Below are 23,054 nucleotides of genomic sequence, written 5' to 3'. Positions count from 1 at the left end.
CTACGTTCGATTTGCTGGCTTTATATTTAGCGCTATCTATTGGCATAAAATAAGAAACTAAATATAATTCACACAAATAACGATGTAATTTTAAAGTATATATATTCACTTAATAACTGCGACAATGATAGGGCGCAAAATAGACGCACTATATCATTATCACAACGGGTAACACGTAGTACTCACCTATGTCCACTTAAAAGTGATAACACCATGCAGGCGTGTGCTATGTTCTACCAGTCGCAGTAATGATATAGCGCGTCTATTTCGCGCTACATCATTGTCTTAGTATAAGAAAATAATGAAGTGAGTAGAAGCGATATATACAGTATATTTAAAATTATATCCTTTTTTGTATGAATTGTATTTACTTTATTTTTTAATCTTTTTGCCAATAGATGGTGCTACATTCGATTTGCTGCAGTAGAAAGAAATTAATTGATATATAGAAATCCAATCAATATTTTGGGTGGTCATAACTGAAATTAATAAAACATATTTTCAAAATGACCATCATTTCCACAAGAAGATTCTAGAGGAGGGACTGGAATTGAACGAAGACATACTCTAGCACAAGTTTTTCGAGGCACTGTTTTTTTTTTTTTTTTCTTCTTTATCTCCTCGATGGCTAGTGGGGCATTCGGAAAGATTCGGTCCTTCAAATAACTTACACAAAAAATCGCAAGGATTCAAGTGTTCTCTAGTCAGAAAAATACACTAGCAACTCGATATGAACAAGCACCATTCTGCATGAACCAGTTGTTCGCAACTATCGGTGAAGTCTTTCTCTGGTTCCTAACTCTGACAAAAGCTTCCTGTAACTTGTATCGGTGGCAGTCCTATTGGTAAAATATGGATCCGATTATGCGCAGATTTGGGACCAAATTCTCTGTTGAACTTGCATCGAATCACAGCATTATTGTGTCCAAATCCATAATACTTTTACATTATAAATAGTCGCTATAGTATGCTAACGGATTCCACTTTGATAAAGGTTTTCCAGAAATTGGTGATTTAAAAATTAAAACTCTATACTGTGAAGAAAAAAATGGCAGTTAGAGTAACAAGTAAATTGGTAAGAAAACTTTACATTTTAACACCTTTTTATAGGCACTCAAAAAAGGTGTCACTCTTTTCTAATCCGGCCTCTCAATTATCCGTCATACCCCCGTACGATCGCCTATAATCTTCCGTTCCGTGAAAATGTTAGTAACGTCAGACGTCGCATTCAGTTTAGTTATTTTACTCGAGTTTTATTTCTGTGTAGGCCTACAATATTGCACGTAAGCGCGCCGTATTATTTTTCCGCTGCCGTCAAATGAAGCGGTACCGAAAGTCGGCAGGTCATGTCATTCATCGCTTTTATACCCATACATTTTTAGTAAACTGGTACAGGGGTACTCCTGCTAATCTGAAACACTTATGTGCGAGAAATGACCGCATTAACAAAACTCTAGTGTATGTATATAGCATATATGTGTGATTCTTGTATAAAATATCCATTCAGTTAGCCTTTCAAAATTGGAGAACATTTTTTAAATATCCTGTAAAAAATTGCCTTTCAAAACAAGTTATAGTATTACCGTACTATAGACGACATATAGATGTACAGTACTTTGTATATTTTGTTGAATTATTGAATGAACCAAATTCTTTTGGTAGTTTGATAGCTCGAAACGAATGTTCAAAAGCATTTGATTCATTTAGCTTAATATTAGTTTAGTCATCTTTAAGATATAATTATGATAATTTTATTTTGCAGTAAAAACTCGATTATCCGAAACGATTTTGAAAAAAAAATTAAAGCATGTACCGTAGACATATCACTGAGTATAAAACACAAACTAAACTATCCAAGTAACTGGAACTCACTACGTCATCTATCGATCGTAGCGCCACGAAATCAGGTAACACGCGTTTGTTTATATACAGCAACGCAACACCTGGACAAGACCTCTAGGGAGAACATTTTATGGGAAATTGGTCCCTATTTGGATGTTATAAACGTGAATAAAATCCGGAAAATTCTATTGGACTGGCGAGGCGCGAACCCGCTACCAACGACCAGTGTTCAGTAGTTCTATCCACTCGGCGGGTCTTGGACGTATACGTAACATTATGCTAGATTTTAAGTAACTTCATTTACCTTTAAAAACAGTAATTTATGAACAATAAATATTGTAATGCAAACTTTAAACGGACAGTACCTGTTGTTATATCAAAATACAGTATAAAAACAAACGAGTTTCTGGATTATCCGAAATTTCGTTTATCAGGAAACCTCTAATCTCAAGTTCGGATAATCAAGTTTCCACTGTAATTTAAAAATTTCTTTTAAAGCATAAGTTGTAAAAATTAATTATTTATTTATAAGAAAGATTATTGTGAATATCTTATACAGTATGCAGTTTTACTGTAGCAAGGACCGAGACTGTATAAAATTATATACGCCTAAATACTGTATTCATTTGTATATAATTTAAATATTTCGTTAGCAATTTATTTATAAAATCAGCATTGAGAACTTTAACCTGAAAAAAAAAATTTAAAAATACGTCAATATATAGATAAACGAATGAAATAACAAATTGATAATAAGAGATTGAATGTAATATTGTTTATATTATCTAATCGCAGATAACATATCTAATCCCATAAATCATAGATATAGACTTAAACATCTTTGTACAAATATAAGAAAGAAAAAAAATTGTAATCAAAATTTTAATCTGTATTTTTAAAATAATAAATTTGTAAAATATAAAAGTAAAAAATATACAAAACAGTAATACAGGAAATAGTTCGAAATCCCGTTAGTTCGTAACTGTACTTATGTTCTGGCCAGGGATATAGAGATTTACATGTTAAGATTTACATGTTAAATTCTGTTAGTTCGAAATACGGTTACTTCGAAACTCGAAGTGAAAATTCTGACCGTACTGTGATATGCGTGTGTTAACTCGTTCGTTTAGATCGAAGTGCCTCCATGCTATAAGAACAATAACCTAAACCAAGAACAACTCTAATCTGGTCAATATGGCTTTGTTTTAACAGTAATACATTTTCGGATATCACCTTACTCATGGAGTACACTTTTTCCTTCTTTTCTCTAAAATATGGCTGCATTTCGGGATTGAAAGATTGGGCTACAAGTTGTAGATTGAGATATTTGTAGGGCTCTAGGCTACTACATTTTGAGCCACTTTAAAAATAATTCTAGCTACTTTTTGAGAGTTTTGCTTAAATTTTTATAAAACCCATCTGGCAACCTGAGAGGTTCTCATCGGACACATACGGTTTACCCGCAGTTTATTTACATTATTACTAGCTGTTACCTGCGACTTCGCCCGCGCGGATTTTGCAAGCAAACACCGTTTATATTCAGTATTTCAACAACCATAGTAATTGTTATGTAACACCTACCGCTGAGAATGATGAGAACTGCCGAGAATCAAACGAACTGTTTTCAATTTGATCAATTTTCTGGAACGTTTACAATCGTTCTATAATCGAACTAATATGACAATAAAAAAATTCGAATTTAAAACAGTTGGAACATTTGGTTAAAAAATCGAAATGTATAAAAATACAGTCGAGTCCGCATAAGTCGACACCCGGATACCTCGGCACATTTCCACTTCCCTTGGGGTGTCAACTGTATTTATGACAATGTCTGAAATCTTATCAATTTAATATACCTAAGTACTCAATGAAGACTAAACACAGTTAAAATCAAAAATTCACATCTAAAATTGTACAGTAGAAGCCGTTCTTCGGGTTAAGCCTTAATATTCTCTTTCTCCCCCCGCGAGAGAATTTCTAAAAATTCCTTCTTAGCGTGCGTTTTCATGACGTACCCTAGCTGTGTACCAAATTTCACCTCTAGGTTCAGCGGTTGCTCTGGGCGATGATGAATCAATCAGTCAGGACAAGTAATGGTTAATGCTACCTATGGTGCCAAAATGGCGGCTCGTCGATTCCAGCAAACAGAAGAAAGGAAACAGTGGGGACGCACGTTCTAACCTAACCTATTCTAATAATTTGGTTGGTAATAATTATGGTAATTTATTAGAATAGGTTAGGTTTTTTTTGTAACTCTTTCCGCCCTGTGGGCACTAAGAAGGCCTCTTCTAGCAAGCCCATTATGGGTTCGGCCAGACCCACAATGGAGCGGCCGGGTGGTGAGGGACGGTGACCGACATATCCGGATGGACCACCCCCGAAAAATTCCTGGGGATTTTTCGACCCGTCCGGATTCGATCCCGGGTACCCCAGGGCAGCAGGTTGCTAACCTTGACCGCTCGGCCATCCGGCCGCGAATAGGTTAGGTTAGAACGTGCGTCCCTACTGTTTTCTTTCTTCTGTTTGCTGGAATCAGAGACGAGCCACCATTTTGGCACCATAGATAACATTAACCCAAGTAATTTTATATATTTAGATTAAAGAAAATAGCGTTCTGTATACGTCGCTGTATTTCGTTTTTAAATTACATCGGTTATTACATTTGGCATATTGTACTGTACATAAATATGTAAATCTCGAATAATTCGAAATTCGATAATTAGAAGTGGCGATTATTTCGTCCCTTGAATTTCGTACTAACGAGGATTTTCTGTATTTTTCATATTGCCTTTCAATAAAGTAAAATCAGCTCTAGCATAAATGAAAAGATATGCGAATAAAATGCGAAATTCTTTAAATAAATGCATTCTGAGAGGATGATGCGACGACTCAACCTATAATTCTTAAAAACATAATAAATAGTACAGTGTTATATAAAATGTGTTATGTGTTATAGCATTATACTAATTTAAATAATATTTTTAATTGTAATAAGAGTTTTTATTAATCATTATTTAAATTTCGTAAGATCAATTTTAAATCGTTGATATTTCGTAATAAAAATACATTCATTACTATTTCAAACCCCGTAATCGTTCTAAAGTTTAAAATTTCATTCGAACATGGCTTGGATAAAAAAAATTAAAATCAGATTTCCTAAATTTCGTTGTTTTAAAAACGTGAGTTTTAATGTAAGTTCTTTAAATGTTTTCTATTAAGAGATTTTAAACAAGTACATTATTAAATAATGCATATTTAAATAAAACATTTAAATCTAAAGTTATATATATCAATGGTAATTAACGAGGAAACTTTATTTTTTAAGCATTAAGTTTGTTGTGAATTCTTATTTTGTTCATATTTTCATTTGAATAACTTATAGTAAGATTCTGTTAATTAAATATTTTAAAATAGTTTAATAAACTATCATCATTTCAGATGATTTGCAGCTCTTAAAATGTTTCAGTATATCGATAACAATTGAAAGGTTAATTAGAAAATACATACTTTTCAACATTTTTCTATAATGGTATGTGATAGTAGAACTGTAGTTGAAGTTTGTACTAGGAAAATAATATAAATTGTACCCCGAATTTAAAAAAATATGCATTTAAAGTTTTTATTTGTTGGCCCCCCCCCGAATTCAAGAGACACACATATTCAAGAACCAGAAAAAATTTACCAATTTCATGAATCCTTTACATTGTCTTCATTTCTATTAGATGAAAATAATGTAAATAACTTTATATTATATTATTCTAACTTGATATTTTACAAATTTACAGTAATTTCTATTGATTAATATTCTTTTCTCTCTCTCTCTCTCTAATTTCATTCATTTAGTTGAACTGTCAAATTTTGTTCATCTCCAAATGTACTGGAGAAAAATAGTCAAAGATCTGTCAAAGTTAACGGCTATTAATTTACTTATTATTACTACTACATAATCAAATGTGATCTTATTACTCTATTTGCATATAATGATATTCTGTAGGCCTATTAGATATTTTCTCATAAAACAGCAAAAAATTTCCAAAGACATATTTTTTTATTATATAAAAATACAGTAATAAAATAATAATATATAGATAGAGATATTTATACTCTATTATCTCAAAATTTCAATATATAATATTGATAATCTAATTGATAGCATTATTCATCTGAGAATTAAAATATTAATATTTCATAACTAATAACTGTTTTAAAATATTTCAAAATATTAATTATTGACTTTAATTATTAAATTGTTTAAATTTTAATACAAGCATTTTTTTTAATAAAATAAAATATTAGCCTATAATACAGACCTAAGAGTATTTGTGCAAATCTAAGTTTTATTTAGAAATTTAATTTATTCTATTTAAATTAAATAGAATAAATTATTTCAATCAGATACAGTTAATTTACAATAGAAGAAATTGAAATCAATAATGTAAATAGAAGTGTCATAGATTATTCTATTCGTTTTAAATGTCATCTATTGCTGTCCTCTTGTACACTTAAAGAGAAGGAAGAGTATCGTGAAATGTACCGGTACATCATTGTATAATACATACATACAAAAGTACATACAACGAAGTACTTTTCTTTGGAAAGGAAAGGTTTGAGGCATTGGCATTATCTACGTGGACGTTTTAGTGGTATTAGTGGGAGGGGAAATCTGTACTTGTAAGCATATTTTAATAGTCATGTGAGTTAGAAAATATTTGCAGAATTTGTTTGACATTTCTTTAATGTAACTGTGGTACATAAATAATTGTATTGTACAAGTAATTATAGGGGAAGAGTTTGTCAAAAGTACATCATTATATTGTATATAATATAGAGGAAAGTGGTCAAAGGTGGCTCAGAAGCTTATACATAATGGATGGCTCTATGACAATACAATGTTTCTCAAAATATTTTCAAAAACTTTTAAACATGATGTCGAGTGACAGATGATATCAAGTGGTTAATCACAACGTGATTGACAACCGTGATAGCTTGAGTGGTCGAGTGATAACTTGACATTAATTGATGTCAAATGTTCAAAATCAAATCAAAAACATGCAGAACATTCAAACACAACACAGTGCTAAGTGTTGTCATGTCATATCATTTTCCGATAATTGACATCAAGTCATATAAGTTCCTGACAACTGATATCGTGCCATATTGTTTAAAATCAAGTACCATTGACAAATGATTTCAAACGATATTTTGACTAAGGTCGTTCTAAATGTCATCTACAGAACTGAAATAAGAAAAGATGAGCAATCAGATAACAATTGTTTCAATTAACAAAATTTTAAATAAATTAAATATTTTATATCATTAAATTTATCATAAAAGATTGGAAAAAACAAAAGATAGATTGCATTTACATTATTTTTATATTTTACGCTGGTTAATTAGTCTATATGAAATTTTTTTTTTTCATAAAACCCTAAAGGCTATTGTGTTATGACGAGTATTTCAACTAAACTGTACCAATAGAATTTTTCTCTAATAAAAAAAATCAATTCATTATAACTGGACTTTTAACGTCACTGACAACTGATGTCAGTGATGTTAAAAGCAAAGGTATTTATTATTTTTCTGCATCCATCTATAACGCTAAATAAACAGAGGAAATGGGAAACATTGAGGCAATGACAAACAGGGCATTTTGAATTTACCACATCAAATATAATTTAGTAAAATGATATTATTTAGGCCTAGTGCTAGATTACGGTAAAGCGTGGGATATGTTTTGGCGACATTGGGTTGCAATTTGAAAAAGTTGTAAACTTGTAAATTCCCACTGTCGTCCGTCTGCCGTCCTTCCTTAATCTAGAGAACGGAGTTAGATAAATGAAAGACGAGACTAGATACGGAAATTTTAAGGATAGGAGACACCGATTAACTATATACGAACTTCCAATAAAAAAAAGGAAGTCACGTTACTTCAATTCAAAAATTTCCCCTGAAAGCAGTTAGATGACCGGCACGACTCGATTGCTAAAGGAAAAGTATGATTTATAGGGGCTCGACACTACTAATCTGAAGTGGAGAGCATATATTTTAAATTAAATAAATTAAAAATTGTAGCCCGGCATTTTGATTATGTCACAATAAATATTTATTTGTTCCGAATTAAACTGTCCCGATGAGTTCATTTCATTTTGTGCGTTTTAATATTTTGGATAAAAGAATGTTTTTGTCGAGGTAAGTAATATATTTTCAAAATTTTTATTCAAAGACTTGGTTTACCGTGATTCCATAAAATCGCTGTCGGACTTTAAAGACAGCATAGCACGCCATGTGCGTGGCATTCCAAGGCATACCCTACTTGCAACCGTTGAACATGCTGTTTTACGCTTTCAGATGGTAGCAGACAATGGTGGCCATCATGTTTTGAACATGTTTTGTTCACATTAGACAGATGACTTGTATAGCTCATTATGTTCTGTATACAGCTATAATACGCCATATAGATATTAGAAAAAATTTTCAGCATGTTACTTTTTGGGGCAACTGAAAGGGCCTTAAGTGTAGATAAATTGAAAAACATTTACTCAAATAATTACAGTATATTATTATAGATAGGAACATCGAAACCTTGTGTTCGCCAATTCTCCAGTCTTCTCTACTTTAATAAAAGCAAATTTCAAATACATTTAAAGCAGTCAGATGAAAATTTTTTAATTATCATTTATTTTTCTACTGTTTAAGTTTTTCTATTTTCTAATGCCATTAAGCCAATCCGAAAACAGGTTCTAGCATCCATTTTTAAAAGTCCTGCTCATTTCATAAGAAGAATGAATTCAAAAGCCATGATATAGTGAAAGCTCAACAACAATAATAAAAAAAAAACCTCAGGAAGCGATTATCTCCATCACCAGTTCCAACATCCTCTTTTGATTAGAAACATGTTTTCTTTAATTTGCCGTGTTTTTAAGTTATGGGTAAGGGACAGTCCAAAAGTTATGTAGACTAAAGTTATTTTTCTGCTTTTCAACAATCATCCCACTCTCTAAAATCTCCGTAACGCTGTCGTGCATACCCACCCCCAAAATAACGTAACTCATACCTCGATCTACTTCTTAACTGTATTAATAAAGAATAATACAAAGTAGGGAGATTGTGAACGTTACATTATTAGTTAAGTGTATAACGTACCGAGCAACGACGAAAACAATACATCTAATTATGCAACGCTTCAGAAACACAAGTGAATCATTCTGTTACTCAAAGGTTGAGACCTAAGCATTACGTAATGTTTTTAAACACCTCCACCCCCTTGTAACGCACGGTAACAATTACCCGCATACCCGCCCACTCGTATCTGCGTTACGTAATTTACGACAGCCCCTAAGCGTCAGCGTAAAAACATTGCAGAGTATCTTTTTATTAGCGCGATAACCGCCAATCTATTGATTAGATTAGATTAAGTCAAAAAAATCTGGAGTATTAAATATCACGTTAATGTACAAATTGGCTTATTTTTCGCGCGTTTTTGCAACGCCTATTTGGTTCTCGTCGCAATTTACGACTCCGATGGCGGATTAACGTCGTAATTTATCACGATTTTAGTCAATGATTTGCATGAAAATATTTTACTAAAAATAGCGAAAAATTTCGAATACGTAAATTAAATCACGGAAGATAATATTTTCCGACAAACACGAATTAAATTTGATCTTTTTTTTAATTAAAATTTATTTCTTACAAAACTATTCGAAATAATAATAATAATAATAATAATTAAAAAAAAAAAAAAAATGGAAGATGTCGCTGTAATCAAGCTGGTGATTTGCCAAAAATGGTGGATCGAGTGGGGGCTGTTACTTGTGACGAAAACATTCAAATATTAGTTAATGACGTTCCGGGATTAAGCGAGGAAGAGAAGTCACAACTGTTGTCAGTGATGTTAAAAGCAAAGGTATTTATTATTTTTCTGCATCCATCTATAAGCTTTAATTAACAATTAGTGTTAATTAAAAAAAAAAAATAATAATAATAATCGCACTTTTAAACAAAAAGATAATCAAGGGGTGTTTTAAAGGCCCCTAAGATTAAATTTGATCAATAGCTGAATGGGTTAATTATTGAAATTCTAGCTATAAAACGCTAGAAATGCCATTGCATGGTCTACCACTCTGATAAGGTCCTAATTCTCTCATTCAATGCAGCATTTCTGCCTGTAAAAGTAAGCTGATGTTTATAAAGGGCATGTGGTGTTTCCACTTAAATCCACAGTCTGGCCCCAAAACTGTTTTGGTGTGTCAGCCCTGGTCTAAAACTACCCCATACCAATCTTCAGCTCCAAATTTGCATGTGCTATAATGTGAAAATTGAAAAACACTGTGATTTTTTTCTCAGTTATCTCAGAAAAGCCTTTGCTAATTTTGATCAAATAAAATCTGTGATTACAACTATATAAGGATGTATCCGTTATTTTTTATTTTTTTGGTTAATGTAACCCTTGGTGCCAAGATGGCGGCTAGTCTCTGATTCTAGCAAGGAAACAGTGGGATGCATGTTCTAACCTAACCTAACCTATTCTAATAATTTGGTTGCTAATAATTATGGCAATTTATTAGAATAGGTTAGGTTAGGTTAGAATGTGCATCCCACTGTTTCCTTGCTGGAATCAGAGATGAGCCACCATCTTGGCACCAAGGGTTACATTAACCTTTTTTTTTTTTTTTTTTTTTATTACAGATATTTACATACACATTTACTATGTGAAATAACCAAAATAAGAATTGTTTAAATTTTTGCATCCCCTAACAGAGCCTGCTACAAGTTGAAAAATATGCTGCCCAAGAGAACAATGTCTGATCTATACTGTGTCTGCAAAGTTTCATTAATTTGTCTTTATGGTAAGGTACCAAGAAAACTTAACAAAAGAGTATGTTAAGTTTCATGTAGGATGTGAGGACATCCTGTATTCCCATTTGAAACTCCATGCTATTTAAAACTACTATATCATTTGGATCAAATAGTATATAATGAATGGATGCCAATACATAAGTCTACTGAATTAGTATTATAGAAACTAATTATATTCTATGGGATAATTTGAGGCTGGATCTGATCTACCAGAAAACGGTGGCGTACCCAAGGGTAGGCCGAGAGAGTCCTGGCATCCCCCTAAAGTAAAAGGAAAAGAAACCCCTAGTAAATTTACCAAAAATATTTTTCTTATTAAAATTAATTTTTTTATATATATTGTGGTGTGTGTTCTATTTTTTATTACTTATGAATAGCAGTCACATAAGATGGGAATTTTATTGAATTTGCATTAAAAAATTATTTCATTTAACTCAGCTCCCCAAGATCTTGAGTGCACCCCTGGCAAAAAAGTTTCAGCCTGATTCAGCAGAAATGTCATAAGTTGCAGTAATTCCCTTTTAAATATATTACATTAGCATTAACAAATTGATTGATGTTTCGGGAGAGAAAAAATAATTATATGAAAAAATTCAAAATAATTAGAATTATATTCGATGTATTATATACTTAATTTAATCATTGTTTTCATTTCAATAAATATGCCATCGATGTATATCATACTTATATAATAACCTGTTTGATAAATTTCTTTCTATCATTGTGCAGGTAAGACAATGCATAAATATACTTTATGAAGTAGTTCTGTTCTAAGTGAAATCTTTTTGAAATATTAATATTAGAAATTTCACAAAAATGTATGGAAATAATTTTTCTACTACAATCCAGAACATATTTTCAAGGAATAATTATAATCAGTATTTTGATTGTTTCTGAAATACAAAAATATAGGCTATATGTAAAGAAATGTATGTCATGTCCTAGTCTTTTTTATTTACATATAATAATCTAAATATTTACACTGGAGAATGTATAATTTATAAACTAAAAGGAATGAAAAGATATTTAAAATCATAACATATTAAATGAAGTAAATATGAATATATATATATATATATATATATATATATATAAATATTTTATAAGCAATCAACGTCAATAAATCAAAAAAATCTTAGGTGATAAGTGATAATGCATTTTATAGATAAAAATAAATGACTAATTTTGAAATGATCATAAAATAAAACAAAATTTAAAGTTAAAATAAGTATATCAAACATCATCACTAAATTATTTAAATTAATTAATTAAAAATTGTAATTATTAATGTTAATACAAGATGGTGCCTAACGCCTCCCTCTAGTGTCAAATTGCTTACGTAATTTACTTAGTAATTAGCCTTATACTAGCCCGATAGACTTTCAGCATTTGGTTGGTGTTAAAATAAGTAGATTTTGATATTAATAGATGTTATTGAAATTATAAAATTTTCAAAGAAATATAATGTATTTCATTAATCAGTCATTGGTAAATTCATTGAGAAATTATTGTCATTATACAAAGAACAAGACTTACATTGGATAAATGTTAAAAAATGTTTAATATTTTGAAACTTACAAGAAATTGAATAAAAGATTTATTATATTTTTTAAGAAGAAGAAAAAAATAAGAAGGAAAGTTTTGGTCTGTTGTTGAAAATGAATTTGACAACAAATTTTAAAATGTGTAAATTTTGTTAAAAAATAGTTTTATGAGGAAAAAGATATTAGATGTAGTTTGAAACATTTTGACAAATTACTATCTATCTGTCATATTTATGTCTATTTATATAACTTACTTTTAATACTATTGAAAATTTTAAATTATGTCTTGTTCAGTTTGATGAGATAATATATTTCTCAATAATATAATATAATGAGATAATGTAATTCTGCAAAGAAAATAAGGGATGTTTAGAAGTGAAAGAATCACTTAAGAAAACAATGTGTTATGATTTACATCAGATACTATCTTAAGTCTTCTTCTCATGATATATACACAGTAGAATAAAAGAAGTGAGGTATGAATATGCCATTACTCTGAAAACATTTCAGGGGAGATCAAAAGAAGGCTTTGCTTGAAAATATCCAACAAAGAACTATCAATCGGACAGGTTCGAGCAATGTGTAACTGTAGAGTATCAAAAGTCTACTGGTCAACCTGCAAGCATAGGAACCGATAAAGTTATGCTGTCAGTGGAATGCATAATCAAGCAGGATCCTGAGACATCATAGAGAACAGTGGTTGCTAAACTTGATCTTGTGGTAAGTACTCTATACGACATAAAAGTGAAGAAGTTAGACATCACTGCCCATAAAGAGGAACCAGCTTCATAGTACAATTAAGAGCAAGAACACAGATCAAAAACTAATAGCTGAATATCAACATGTTTTCAGCTATGTGCCAAAGGAGAGTAAGTGTTAATCCTAGATGATGAGACATACTACCCTGAAGATCCAAAGCAAGTACCTTGAATAAAATTCTATCATTCCACTAACAAGTCAGATGTACCACATTAATTAAGTCAGGTTTATAGGAAAACCTAACTTTAAAAAAAATTACTTTATATGGTATGCAATTGATGAGTGAAGACATATGACTGAACCTTTCATTTCTTGAGAATCTGCCAATGCATATATATACTTCAAAGAATGTATTAAAAAGCATTTGATTCCCCTCATTGAAAAAAAACCATAACCTGGAAGATGTGGAGTTCTGGTCAGATATAGCAATGGCCCATTATGACACAAAATTACTATGTACAAAGTATAGGGTGTCCCAAAAGTAACACAGGATTTAAATTTTAAAAAGAACATATTATTTATTCATTAGTTGGCAAAGTCGTTATATCATTTTAATGGGTAAACATTGCAATTAAACGTGGAATAGAATATCTGACAGATTCTATTGACACGATTTTCAATTAGATTTTTGCACAGTTGATGCTCAGTTTCGTTGATAACTTTTCAAATTTCTGCTTTTAATTCAGGAATTGTTCTTATTTTAGTGGCATAAACTTTGGACTTTACAAATCCCAGAGAAAAAGTTGCATGATCTTGGTGGCCAATTCTGATCACTGTTGTGTGAGATGAGTTGCCCAAGAAACTTCTGCTGCAACAACTTGGTTGTTTGATGTGCCATATGATAGGTGGTATCATCCTGCTGGAACCACATGTTACTCAAATCCATGCTGTCCAAATGGAACCACAAAAACTCCAGTATTATCTCACAATAATGCACATCATTTGCAGTAACTACATTTTCAGCCTCAAAAAAATATGGCTGAAAATTTTTCCAATTACGCCACTGCTCCAAAATCCACACTAAACTGTCACGCATTGTGCACAGTCATTTCATTTGGCATATTTTTCCAACCAAAAATGCCGTGTAATTTGCACACAGTCACAGCAGAACTTTTCCTGTACTTGTAATAAGTTTTGTTTAACAACAGAACAAAAGACCAAATTCATTTTCAACAACAGACCAAATACACAATGGAGAAGCACATAATTTTCATTATGTGCTTCTCCATTGTGTATTGCTCCAAATTAACTAACTGCATTATGTTTACTACAAGATATCACTTCATATGGTGTTGCCAATTCAATGGGAGAAAACTGGCTCGAAATTTAAATCCTGCATTAATTTTGGGACACCCTTTATTAGGTTTGAGTTTGTAGAAAATTGAAACAATGCCCCTATGTATCCCTTGCTCATCCATTGATTTTGGGCACTGTGTAAACAGCAATATACCTCTTGTCCTTGTAGTGCAAAATACTTGAATTTATTCAAACAAATTTTGAAGAAATATTGCTCAAAAAGTTGGGAAGTCTAGTATGGAGTTCATATTTCTATATTTATAGGGGGATAGGAGGCATTACTCAGTGGTATATTCTCAAAGAAATGAAAAGAAGTGAGAAGGGTTAATTGGAGGGAAAGTCTGATGTGGCAGGGGTCGAAAGTGGGTGGAAAAGTTGAAGAGAAGTGAGAAGAGGAAGGGGAAGGTCATGAGCCACACCAGGAACTTTATTTAAAACATAAACAGGTTACATATGGAAATAATATTTACAAACAAAAACAAGAGGTACAGATTTTTAGGTCCGTACATAAAAACACAACTATAAGTTCCTTATTCACAAAAGTAGTCATTGCCTGGCATAGTACCATAAAATTTACAATATTGATGCCATAAAGGTGAATACTATGATTAGTGAAAGTTTAGACCATACAAAAATAAAATTTGAGTCTTTTTTTGCCTATTAATATCCTTTTTATTCCAAACCAGGAACCACAAAAATCAGCCGGTGACGTGAAGCAACACTTCCACAAACAACCTATGAACACAATCAAAGAACATCACAAAATTAAAAATGATCTCAATGTCGACCTTTTCCTGTAGGCTACGACATCTACGTTCTAAAAGTTTATTAAAATTCTCCACAACAGCATTCATGTTATATAATCGCAAAGCTGAGAGTCCTCTGGTGGATTTCGGGCAGCCTAGACTTACATAATTGTACATAGAAGCCCGTAGGATTATTTTGACTAATTTCATTAATGAAATTAGTCAAAATAATCCTATGGGCATCTATGTACAACCATGATTAGGTTTACAGGAAATTCTGCTTAGCGGATAGAGTTGTAACTCACCTACACACAAGTAGCTATACATTATACACATGTTAAACACGGGTTGAACTAGATGAAGATGTTTCTTACTCATTGTCGTGTTGCAGGTCCAGCGCCTTTGTTGACTCGACAAAGTTTAAATGTGCCTTGAAGATCATCTTATTTCTAACTAAGACGTTGTGGTCGCAAGGCCAGTTGTATTGCTCCTGTAACACTGTCACTGTATGGAGTTCATAGCAAGAGTTCAAGCAAAATTGACTTGTATAGGACAACATGATGTCTATGAACCATTGCTCTGCAAAAACTGAACTTAAACTGTCTGGGCTATTCCATAAACAAAATTGACCTTAGTATTTTCTCAGAACAAAGATACAATCAATTAAAGTGACTCTTTCATTTCCATACATCCCTTATCTCCTGGGAGGATTTTGTATGGAAAAAGTGCTCCTGCTTTGATATGTGAATAAAACTGTAAACTCTATGTAGCCAACCTGTTGGTCAGGCATGAACCCAGATCCAACTGCCAGTGTTTAGTGGTTTTATCCATTTACTCACTGGTTGGTTTAAAAATTTATCAAATTAGTTTTTTTTTTTTTTCCAAAATTTCAAGTTTTAAAAATTGATTGATAGATATTTCCAAATATCTTGTTTTGATCTGTCATTATCAAAATACACACACACAACACACACACACACACACACACGTGTGCACGCGCGTGTGTATGTGTTGTAAAATTTTTTTATCATATTATTTATTAAATTTTAATGTTAGATATAAAAAAATTTATTCAAATTTAACATGGTGCAATAATCTTTGCAAGTATATCATATTTTATTCATAGAAAATATTTGGAGAACATTGGTTCTCAAAAATCGATAAGTTTAAGTCATTTTTGATTGATTATCATAAAGAACACATCAAAAAAGAAAGAGCTATTTTAAAAATTGCATAAGAAACTTTTCCAATAATATTAGAAATAAAATTATACAAATATATAATATATTATAATCAACAGGACACACACATATACTTACATGTGTTGTTATATTCAAGAAGCATTTAAAACATGTTTTTATAATTTTATAATGCTTTTTTGATAGTTATTCATTGATTACTTTATTCTATGTTTAGATTTAATCTTAAATGTAACTGTGAATCATTATAAGAAGAGTTCTTTTACTTCTTAGAAAGTATATAACAAAAAATGTAACTTTGTAATTTTCTGCATACAATTATTGAATCGTATGTGTTCTGATTGATGATTTTAAATTGGAATAATTGAAGAGATATTTGAGTGTTACCGTACAATTTCCTAAAAATAAAAATTACCTTCTAGAATAAAATGTTCTAGATTTAACAACTTACTTTTTACTTTTATCTTGGCATACCTGCTAATATTTTTTGATTTCATATATTTTTTTTATTACATATTTATTTATTTTAGTTTAATTATGTGATCGTTAACTGATTGATACTGACAAAATTTTTATTTTATTGGGGTGCAATTTGAAAAAATTGTAGACCTATAAATTTCCACTGTTGTCTGTCTGCTTTCCTTAATCTCGAGAACAGAGTTAGTTAGATGAAAGCTGACAACAGATATGGAATGATTGGTGAAAGGAGGCCCTGATTAAATATATATGAACTTCTAAAGCAAACTGGAAGCCACATTATTTCAATTAAAAATTTTTCCCTGTAAGGAGTTAGATAATTGATAGCATGATTTTGTTGCTAACAGGAAAAATATTCTGTAGAGTGGCAAGACGCTACTAATTTGAGTTGGACAGCATGTATTTTAAATTAAATAAATTAAAAATATATGATTGTCAGGGCTGCAATTATTTATTGTGTTAATGTCACAATAAATTATTATTATTATGTTGCAAATGTCATGCTCAACTGATACTAGTACCAAGTGCTATTATACCAAGTACAACTGATATCAGTACCGGACTAAAGTCAAAGTATAGCTACCTAAACAAGTGTACATTAAGCTGTGTTATTGGTATGTGTATCAACATCTGGAAATTTCCTAACAATGTAACATGTGTTCAATATTGCAGCTTTCTTTAGTTATGTTTAGGTTAATGTTTCTAGAATTTTGTGCAGTATGTGTGTTGTATAACATCAGTAGAAGAGAGGATAACAGGTATAATAAATACCTTATCCATCCTCCACATCTGACTTATTTCTTGAGTAAGTGGAGTGTACTTGTTGATTTTTTTCAGTCTGAGCGTTTTTCATGTTATTAGTGTTTGGAACAGAGATGTCTATTATATAAGTCAATGCTTCTTAAAGTGGGCAATCTGCATCTTAAACTTGCCCACTTTAAGATGTATTTTGGGGCACTTTAAGATGCACCTGGGACTGTTACTATTAACAATTGCAACCAAGAGGACTGTGATCCAAAAAGTTTGAGAAGCACTGATATAAGTGATCTTACTGCATTTGTCAATGAGAGTGATGTCAGGTCTATTGTGATGAATTGTTTTATCTGTGATTATGGCTGCCATTTTCTAACACTGCCTATAGAGTATATCTATAGTATTGTACCTGGATGTTTAATAAGCTGTGTTGTGTGCAAGATCTTGATGTATTATATTTGCTACTTGATTATGCCAATGTAAATAGTCTGTTTGTGCTAAGAGCTTGCAACCAGAGGTTATATGTTGTATTGTTTCTGGCAGAATGAGGCATTTTATGCAAGTCATTTGTGAGTGATGTATCCTTCAATCTGTTTTCTGTAGTTTTTAGTGTTTATAACTTGATCTTGAATGGAAACTGAACTTAATTTGGAGATATAGATATAATATTGAAAAATGTTTTTTATAATTATTATTGCATCTTTCACAAAGATTTAACTTAGATCTGGCTCCACCCATTAGGTATTTGCCAAATACTGAGAAAACATTTAGCCAATACCAAGTGGTGTGGATGATTTACTTATGACTTCACTCAACAAATGTTCAGTACTTACTATTTCCCACTTGTTGTTGGTATATTGTGCTAAATCAAAAGGAATGAGTCTTGAACAAACATTCATAACTCCCACAAAAAACTGATGCTTGGCAATCAATCATGTATGTACAGTAGTACATATGTGCTTGCAACGTGACAAACACTTCAGCAAATTATTTGGTAATCAACAAATACCAAATGTATGGAACCAGTTTAATAATTGATATCAAATAATGTCGTACTACCAATATAATTTTTTTGCAAAGATTTGGATTGAAAACAGAATATTACATTATTAGACTTCATATTGAATAGTGTATAATAAAATATTTGGAACTTTTTGATATTTTTTATATACTATTTCAAGTTCAACTATTTATTTTGATTTTTAAAATAAATAAATGCTTTACAAGGTAGCCAGAAATTTTTAATTTCTAATAATTTATTTTTGTATAGTTTTTAAGATATTTGATAAATTTAAATCATTATCTAATCAATAACTTTTTATATTATGTTTTACAAAAACAAATAAATGAAGTATTAGTTTATATCAGAATTTTATAATAATTTTTTAATTATTGAAAAATTTTGTAGGAGTTTGATGTTCAGGAAGAGAATAAAATGAGGTAAATAATTTTTAATTTTTAATTTAGTGTAATAATTTAGGAGGGAGAAAAAATGCCATTGTAATTAGATTTATATATTACTACAGAAAAACCTATAAGAGGCAGAACTTCTCTAAGATAGAAAATTGCATTTATTTTGGCTCTACCTTCAATTTTCTCAAAGTAGCTTTTTTCTCATGTCTTAAGGTTCTTGTGACTAGCTATGTTGTAAGATACAGAATACAGAAAGCTTTTTATACAGAATTTTTTAAAAAGTCTTTCCATAGTGACCATGTGGCATTCTATTATTCAATCTGAAGTAATGATCTAATGACACTGTTATTTAAAATATATTATCACGCTTCAGTTATGTTCCAATAAACAGTATAAGCTATTGAATTTGTAAAAATATTAGTTACTCTTATTGTATTTCTTGAAATCTGTACTCTTCTTAATTCTTCATACTACTTTCTCATAGAAAGTAGTTCATCATACTTGGCTGAAGAATTTCTAGTATATAATAGTAAGCATGTGAAAAGGAAAAATGAAATGTCTAAAATTCTAATAATAATTTAAAACTTTAATTTTTAAATAATTGCCATTTATCGGAATTATTTACATACGGAATTTATTATGTTCTATAATAAATGCATATATCAGATAATTTAAATTCTTAAAACAGTTAAAAATATAGATCATTTACTATTATCATGTGTATGTATAGTTGCAACAGATTAAGGCTTTAATTAACGTAATGCAAAACAGAAGTTACCTTGTCACATTTAAAATTTTAAAATGTTGTATAAAATATTAAAACTAATTTTTCAAATTTTAGATTTTGTATTTTTATTATTGTGTATTGTGTATTAATATTGTGTTCTAATTGTATTTTACTACAAAAATAATACGAATATAATGGCTTGCTGATTTTTCTTAACGAAATAAGTGCTGTCAAATTGATATAATTTTTAAAATAATAATTAATAAGTGTAATCTAAATTTGTATTGTTTGATTACTTTTCAGAAATCCATTAGAAGGTTTATTGTTCAAATATACAAATGTAGTGAAAGGATGGCAATTTAGATGGTTCGTATTGAATCCAGAAACAGGATATTTAGAATATTACATGGTAAGTATATATTATAATTATAAATCATAGAAATAAGTATGCATTTAATTAATAAATTTGTAGATTATAGGTTTCAAACAGTCTGTAAGTTTTTTCTTATACTCATAATTTTTAAGCAGATATTTAATTTAAATGGAAACTAATCACATTTTATAGTAATATCATTGTAATTTTAACTAATTAACTAACAATACTATTACTATAAAATTCCAAAAAAGTGGTTAGGCAAGAATATCTCTACAGCTTCTATAAAGATTGTCGAAATTCTGAAAAAGTTTCCTCCCTTCACTTTAAGGCTTTTCCAATTATAATAATACTAGTTGGGATACCAGACTTCACTTGGAAAAATTATATATAAACTTTACTTAATATACTCATATAAAAATGTACACAGAAAAAGAATATGTACATGTGATAATCTTATAATAGATCTGACCCAAAAAACAGTTTTACATTGTCAGTGAGTCCCTAGAATTTCTTTCAGTCTGACACAGTGAAAATGGCAATGACAATAATTTCAATACTGCATATATTTTGCTGAAATAACAGGCTGCCAAGCTTTCACTGATGTCCACTTTCATCCGTTAATGACTACGTTAACTTGTATTTGAATTTTGTGGTTTATTTTACACCCACTGGCTTCTAGGCAAACTTTCTATTTGTATAAAAGATCTGACAAGAACCAAGTATGAACTACATGAACTATTTACTCTTGCAAATGATATCATAATTCTATAAAAGCTTATAAAATTGAAGTTTTTGGAAATGGAAAATAATCTGTATCCCTGGAAGGATGCAGATTATTTTCAACAGATAATTTATACTTACATTCAGTGTAAGTATAAATTAAGTTATAAGTACTTATACTGAATAAGTTTTGTGGATAGACATGAATTCAATTTTATACATAATATATGTAGAAACCTAAAAGCAAAAATTTATTAATAAACCTCCTCCTATACAACACAATTTCATTTAATGCAAATTTTTATTAAATCTGAATAATATTTCTGAATGTATATGTAGCATTTATAACTGAAAAGTTATGAATTCTGCATAAATACAAAATATGTAACTGAATATATTAAATTTAAGCATTTCTGCATAATTACAAAAATATTCAAACAAAAATGATTATATATTATGAAAGTAGATATTCTAATGAAAAATTACTATATTTATAACTAGTAAATTATCTTACATTTTTATTTTGAAAATAATTTATTGATTAAATACTAAATTGTTATCAAATGTCGTCATTGAAATTTTTCTTGGTTTTATCAATAGATTCTTTACAGATTTAAAATAGCTTAACCCTTATGTGAGCAAGTAGTAAACTTTACATCACTGAGTGACCTGGTACAATTGTACCACAATGCTTTGTTTATGGAAAATTGTAGTGTTATAAGCTAATAATGGTGTTTTTTTTTTTTTTTTTTTTCTGTTTCAAAAATTATTAAAAACATTTTCTCTTAAGGACTGTCAACACTGCTCAAGGGTGCATTTTTATAATATAAAAATAAGTACAATAGATAAATAAGCAAATGTCTGCCTTCATGAACAACATATATTGTTTACAAGTGTGGACACATGCATATTTATTTATTGTAAAATTGGGTGTTTATTATTATGAGTGTTGTAAATTTTATAATGTAGTTATAAGGTAGTTGCAGTGTTTTTACAGAAAATATAAAAAAGTATGAATTTAAGAAGGTAAGTTTGTTTTTATTTTTGAATTTGTGTGTTATCTGTGAATAATTTCAATTTTATATGTAGAATGACTTACAAACAGCAGCAGGAGTTTACAAATATAAAAACTTGGGAAGAAACATCACTAATAATTTTTTCATGACCATACCACTACCTAAATTTTTGGTTTGAAATTTACTATTATGGTTACTCTAAAGAAAAATAAAGCTTACATTCCTGTAGAAATGTTTGTTAAAAATCTCCATAAGACAATGTGATTTTTAACAAACATTTAGTCATCTCTATATGGATTTAGCAAAGACAAGGTGAATATTTGCTTCTGAACAAAATGAAATGTTATCATGTCAGTAATGCATTACAAAGTGAAAATGTTCAAAACAAACTGAAAGTAATAGTTTACTACAATAAAGTAAAAGGATAAAATGGTCAAACATCAGATAACAAAATAGACTAGAAGGTAGCCATTGACTATATATTTTTATAATGTGACAAATATAGCTACCCTTGCAGTGTACATTACTTAGTCAGAGAACAATCTGGAATATACAAAACACACAGATAGCCAGTGTATCTTTCTCAAAGACCAAAGCAAGAAACTGGCAATGCCATCTATTGAAGAACAGTAAACAAATTGTTGCTTATGTGAACACTTTGTTACTAGATCCTGTGTAGAATGTATGCTAGGAAAATCTGACATTTGCTCCAATAAGAGATAACTAAAACAAATGTTTTAAATTCATATGCATTTGTCATGTTTGATGATCATCCAAAACCTGCCAAAAATATGAAAAGCATGTAGTTTTCTGCAACCAAACTATAAGTTCCAAATATTCAAACTCTGTTGTCCAATGTTGCTCTTGCACTGCATAATCTATTTTTGTTGCAATAAATGTTTCTACAACTGTAATAAGTGGTTCTGAGTTTTACCTGACAAAAGTGTCTGATTTTGAGCATTAATAATTCATAACAGACAATTGGAAACCAGTTATACCTACAACACTAAAGTACAAATGTACCATGTCACTCACTTATTGTAATAAAACATAAATTAAAATATATAATTAATTCTAATTATTTTAAAAAATTTATTGTTTCCGAAATATATTCCTTTTGGATATTTGCAAGAAGATTTGCAGGCTCATTGAGAACTTTCAAAATAAAAAATATTTTTCATTTAGAAAATGCAATTAGTGCATTTGTACTGTACCATTTTGTTAAGGATTGTAAAGCTCGAACCACCAGAGGGCGTATGAGCTTTGTATAAAGGAGAATAGGCGAGCTCTCCGCAGTGCTCTTTCTTTCTTCTCCATTCTATACTCT

At 30.2% G+C, this 23,054-nt stretch overlaps 1 protein-coding gene across 5 annotated transcripts in view; it reads left to right on the top strand.

Moving 5' to 3' along the window:
* The first annotated feature begins 4,913 nt into the window (after positions 1-4,913).
* The window catches only part of LOC136977163 (oxysterol-binding protein-related protein 11), a 34,179-nt gene continuing 16,038 nt past the window's right edge, over positions 4,914-23,054 (top strand). Inside the window, exons 1-4 of one of the 5 annotated variants that reach the window (XM_067272603.1) lie at positions 9,626-9,748; positions 9,927-10,015; positions 18,884-18,915; positions 19,919-20,024. In XM_067272603.1, coding sequence (XP_067128704.1) covers positions 9,953-10,015; positions 18,884-18,915; positions 19,919-20,024 — 201 coding nt within the window. In that variant the 5' untranslated portion in view covers positions 9,626-9,748; positions 9,927-9,952. Of the gene's footprint in view, positions 5,034-7,382; positions 7,408-9,571; positions 9,749-9,926; positions 10,016-18,883; positions 18,916-19,918; positions 20,025-23,054 lie in introns of those variants that run through there. The other 4 variants (XM_067272602.1, XM_067272604.1, XM_067272605.1 and 1 more) reach the window with 4 other exon arrangements.

The sequence above is a fragment of the Centruroides vittatus genome, unplaced genomic scaffold, assembly GCF_030686945.1.
Source record: "Centruroides vittatus isolate TY-2023 unplaced genomic scaffold, ASM3068694v2 contig_452, whole genome shotgun sequence".
Lineage (NCBI taxonomy): Eukaryota > Metazoa > Arthropoda > Arachnida > Scorpiones > Buthidae > Centruroides > Centruroides vittatus.
This window is presented reverse-complemented; position numbering and strand designations above follow the sequence as displayed.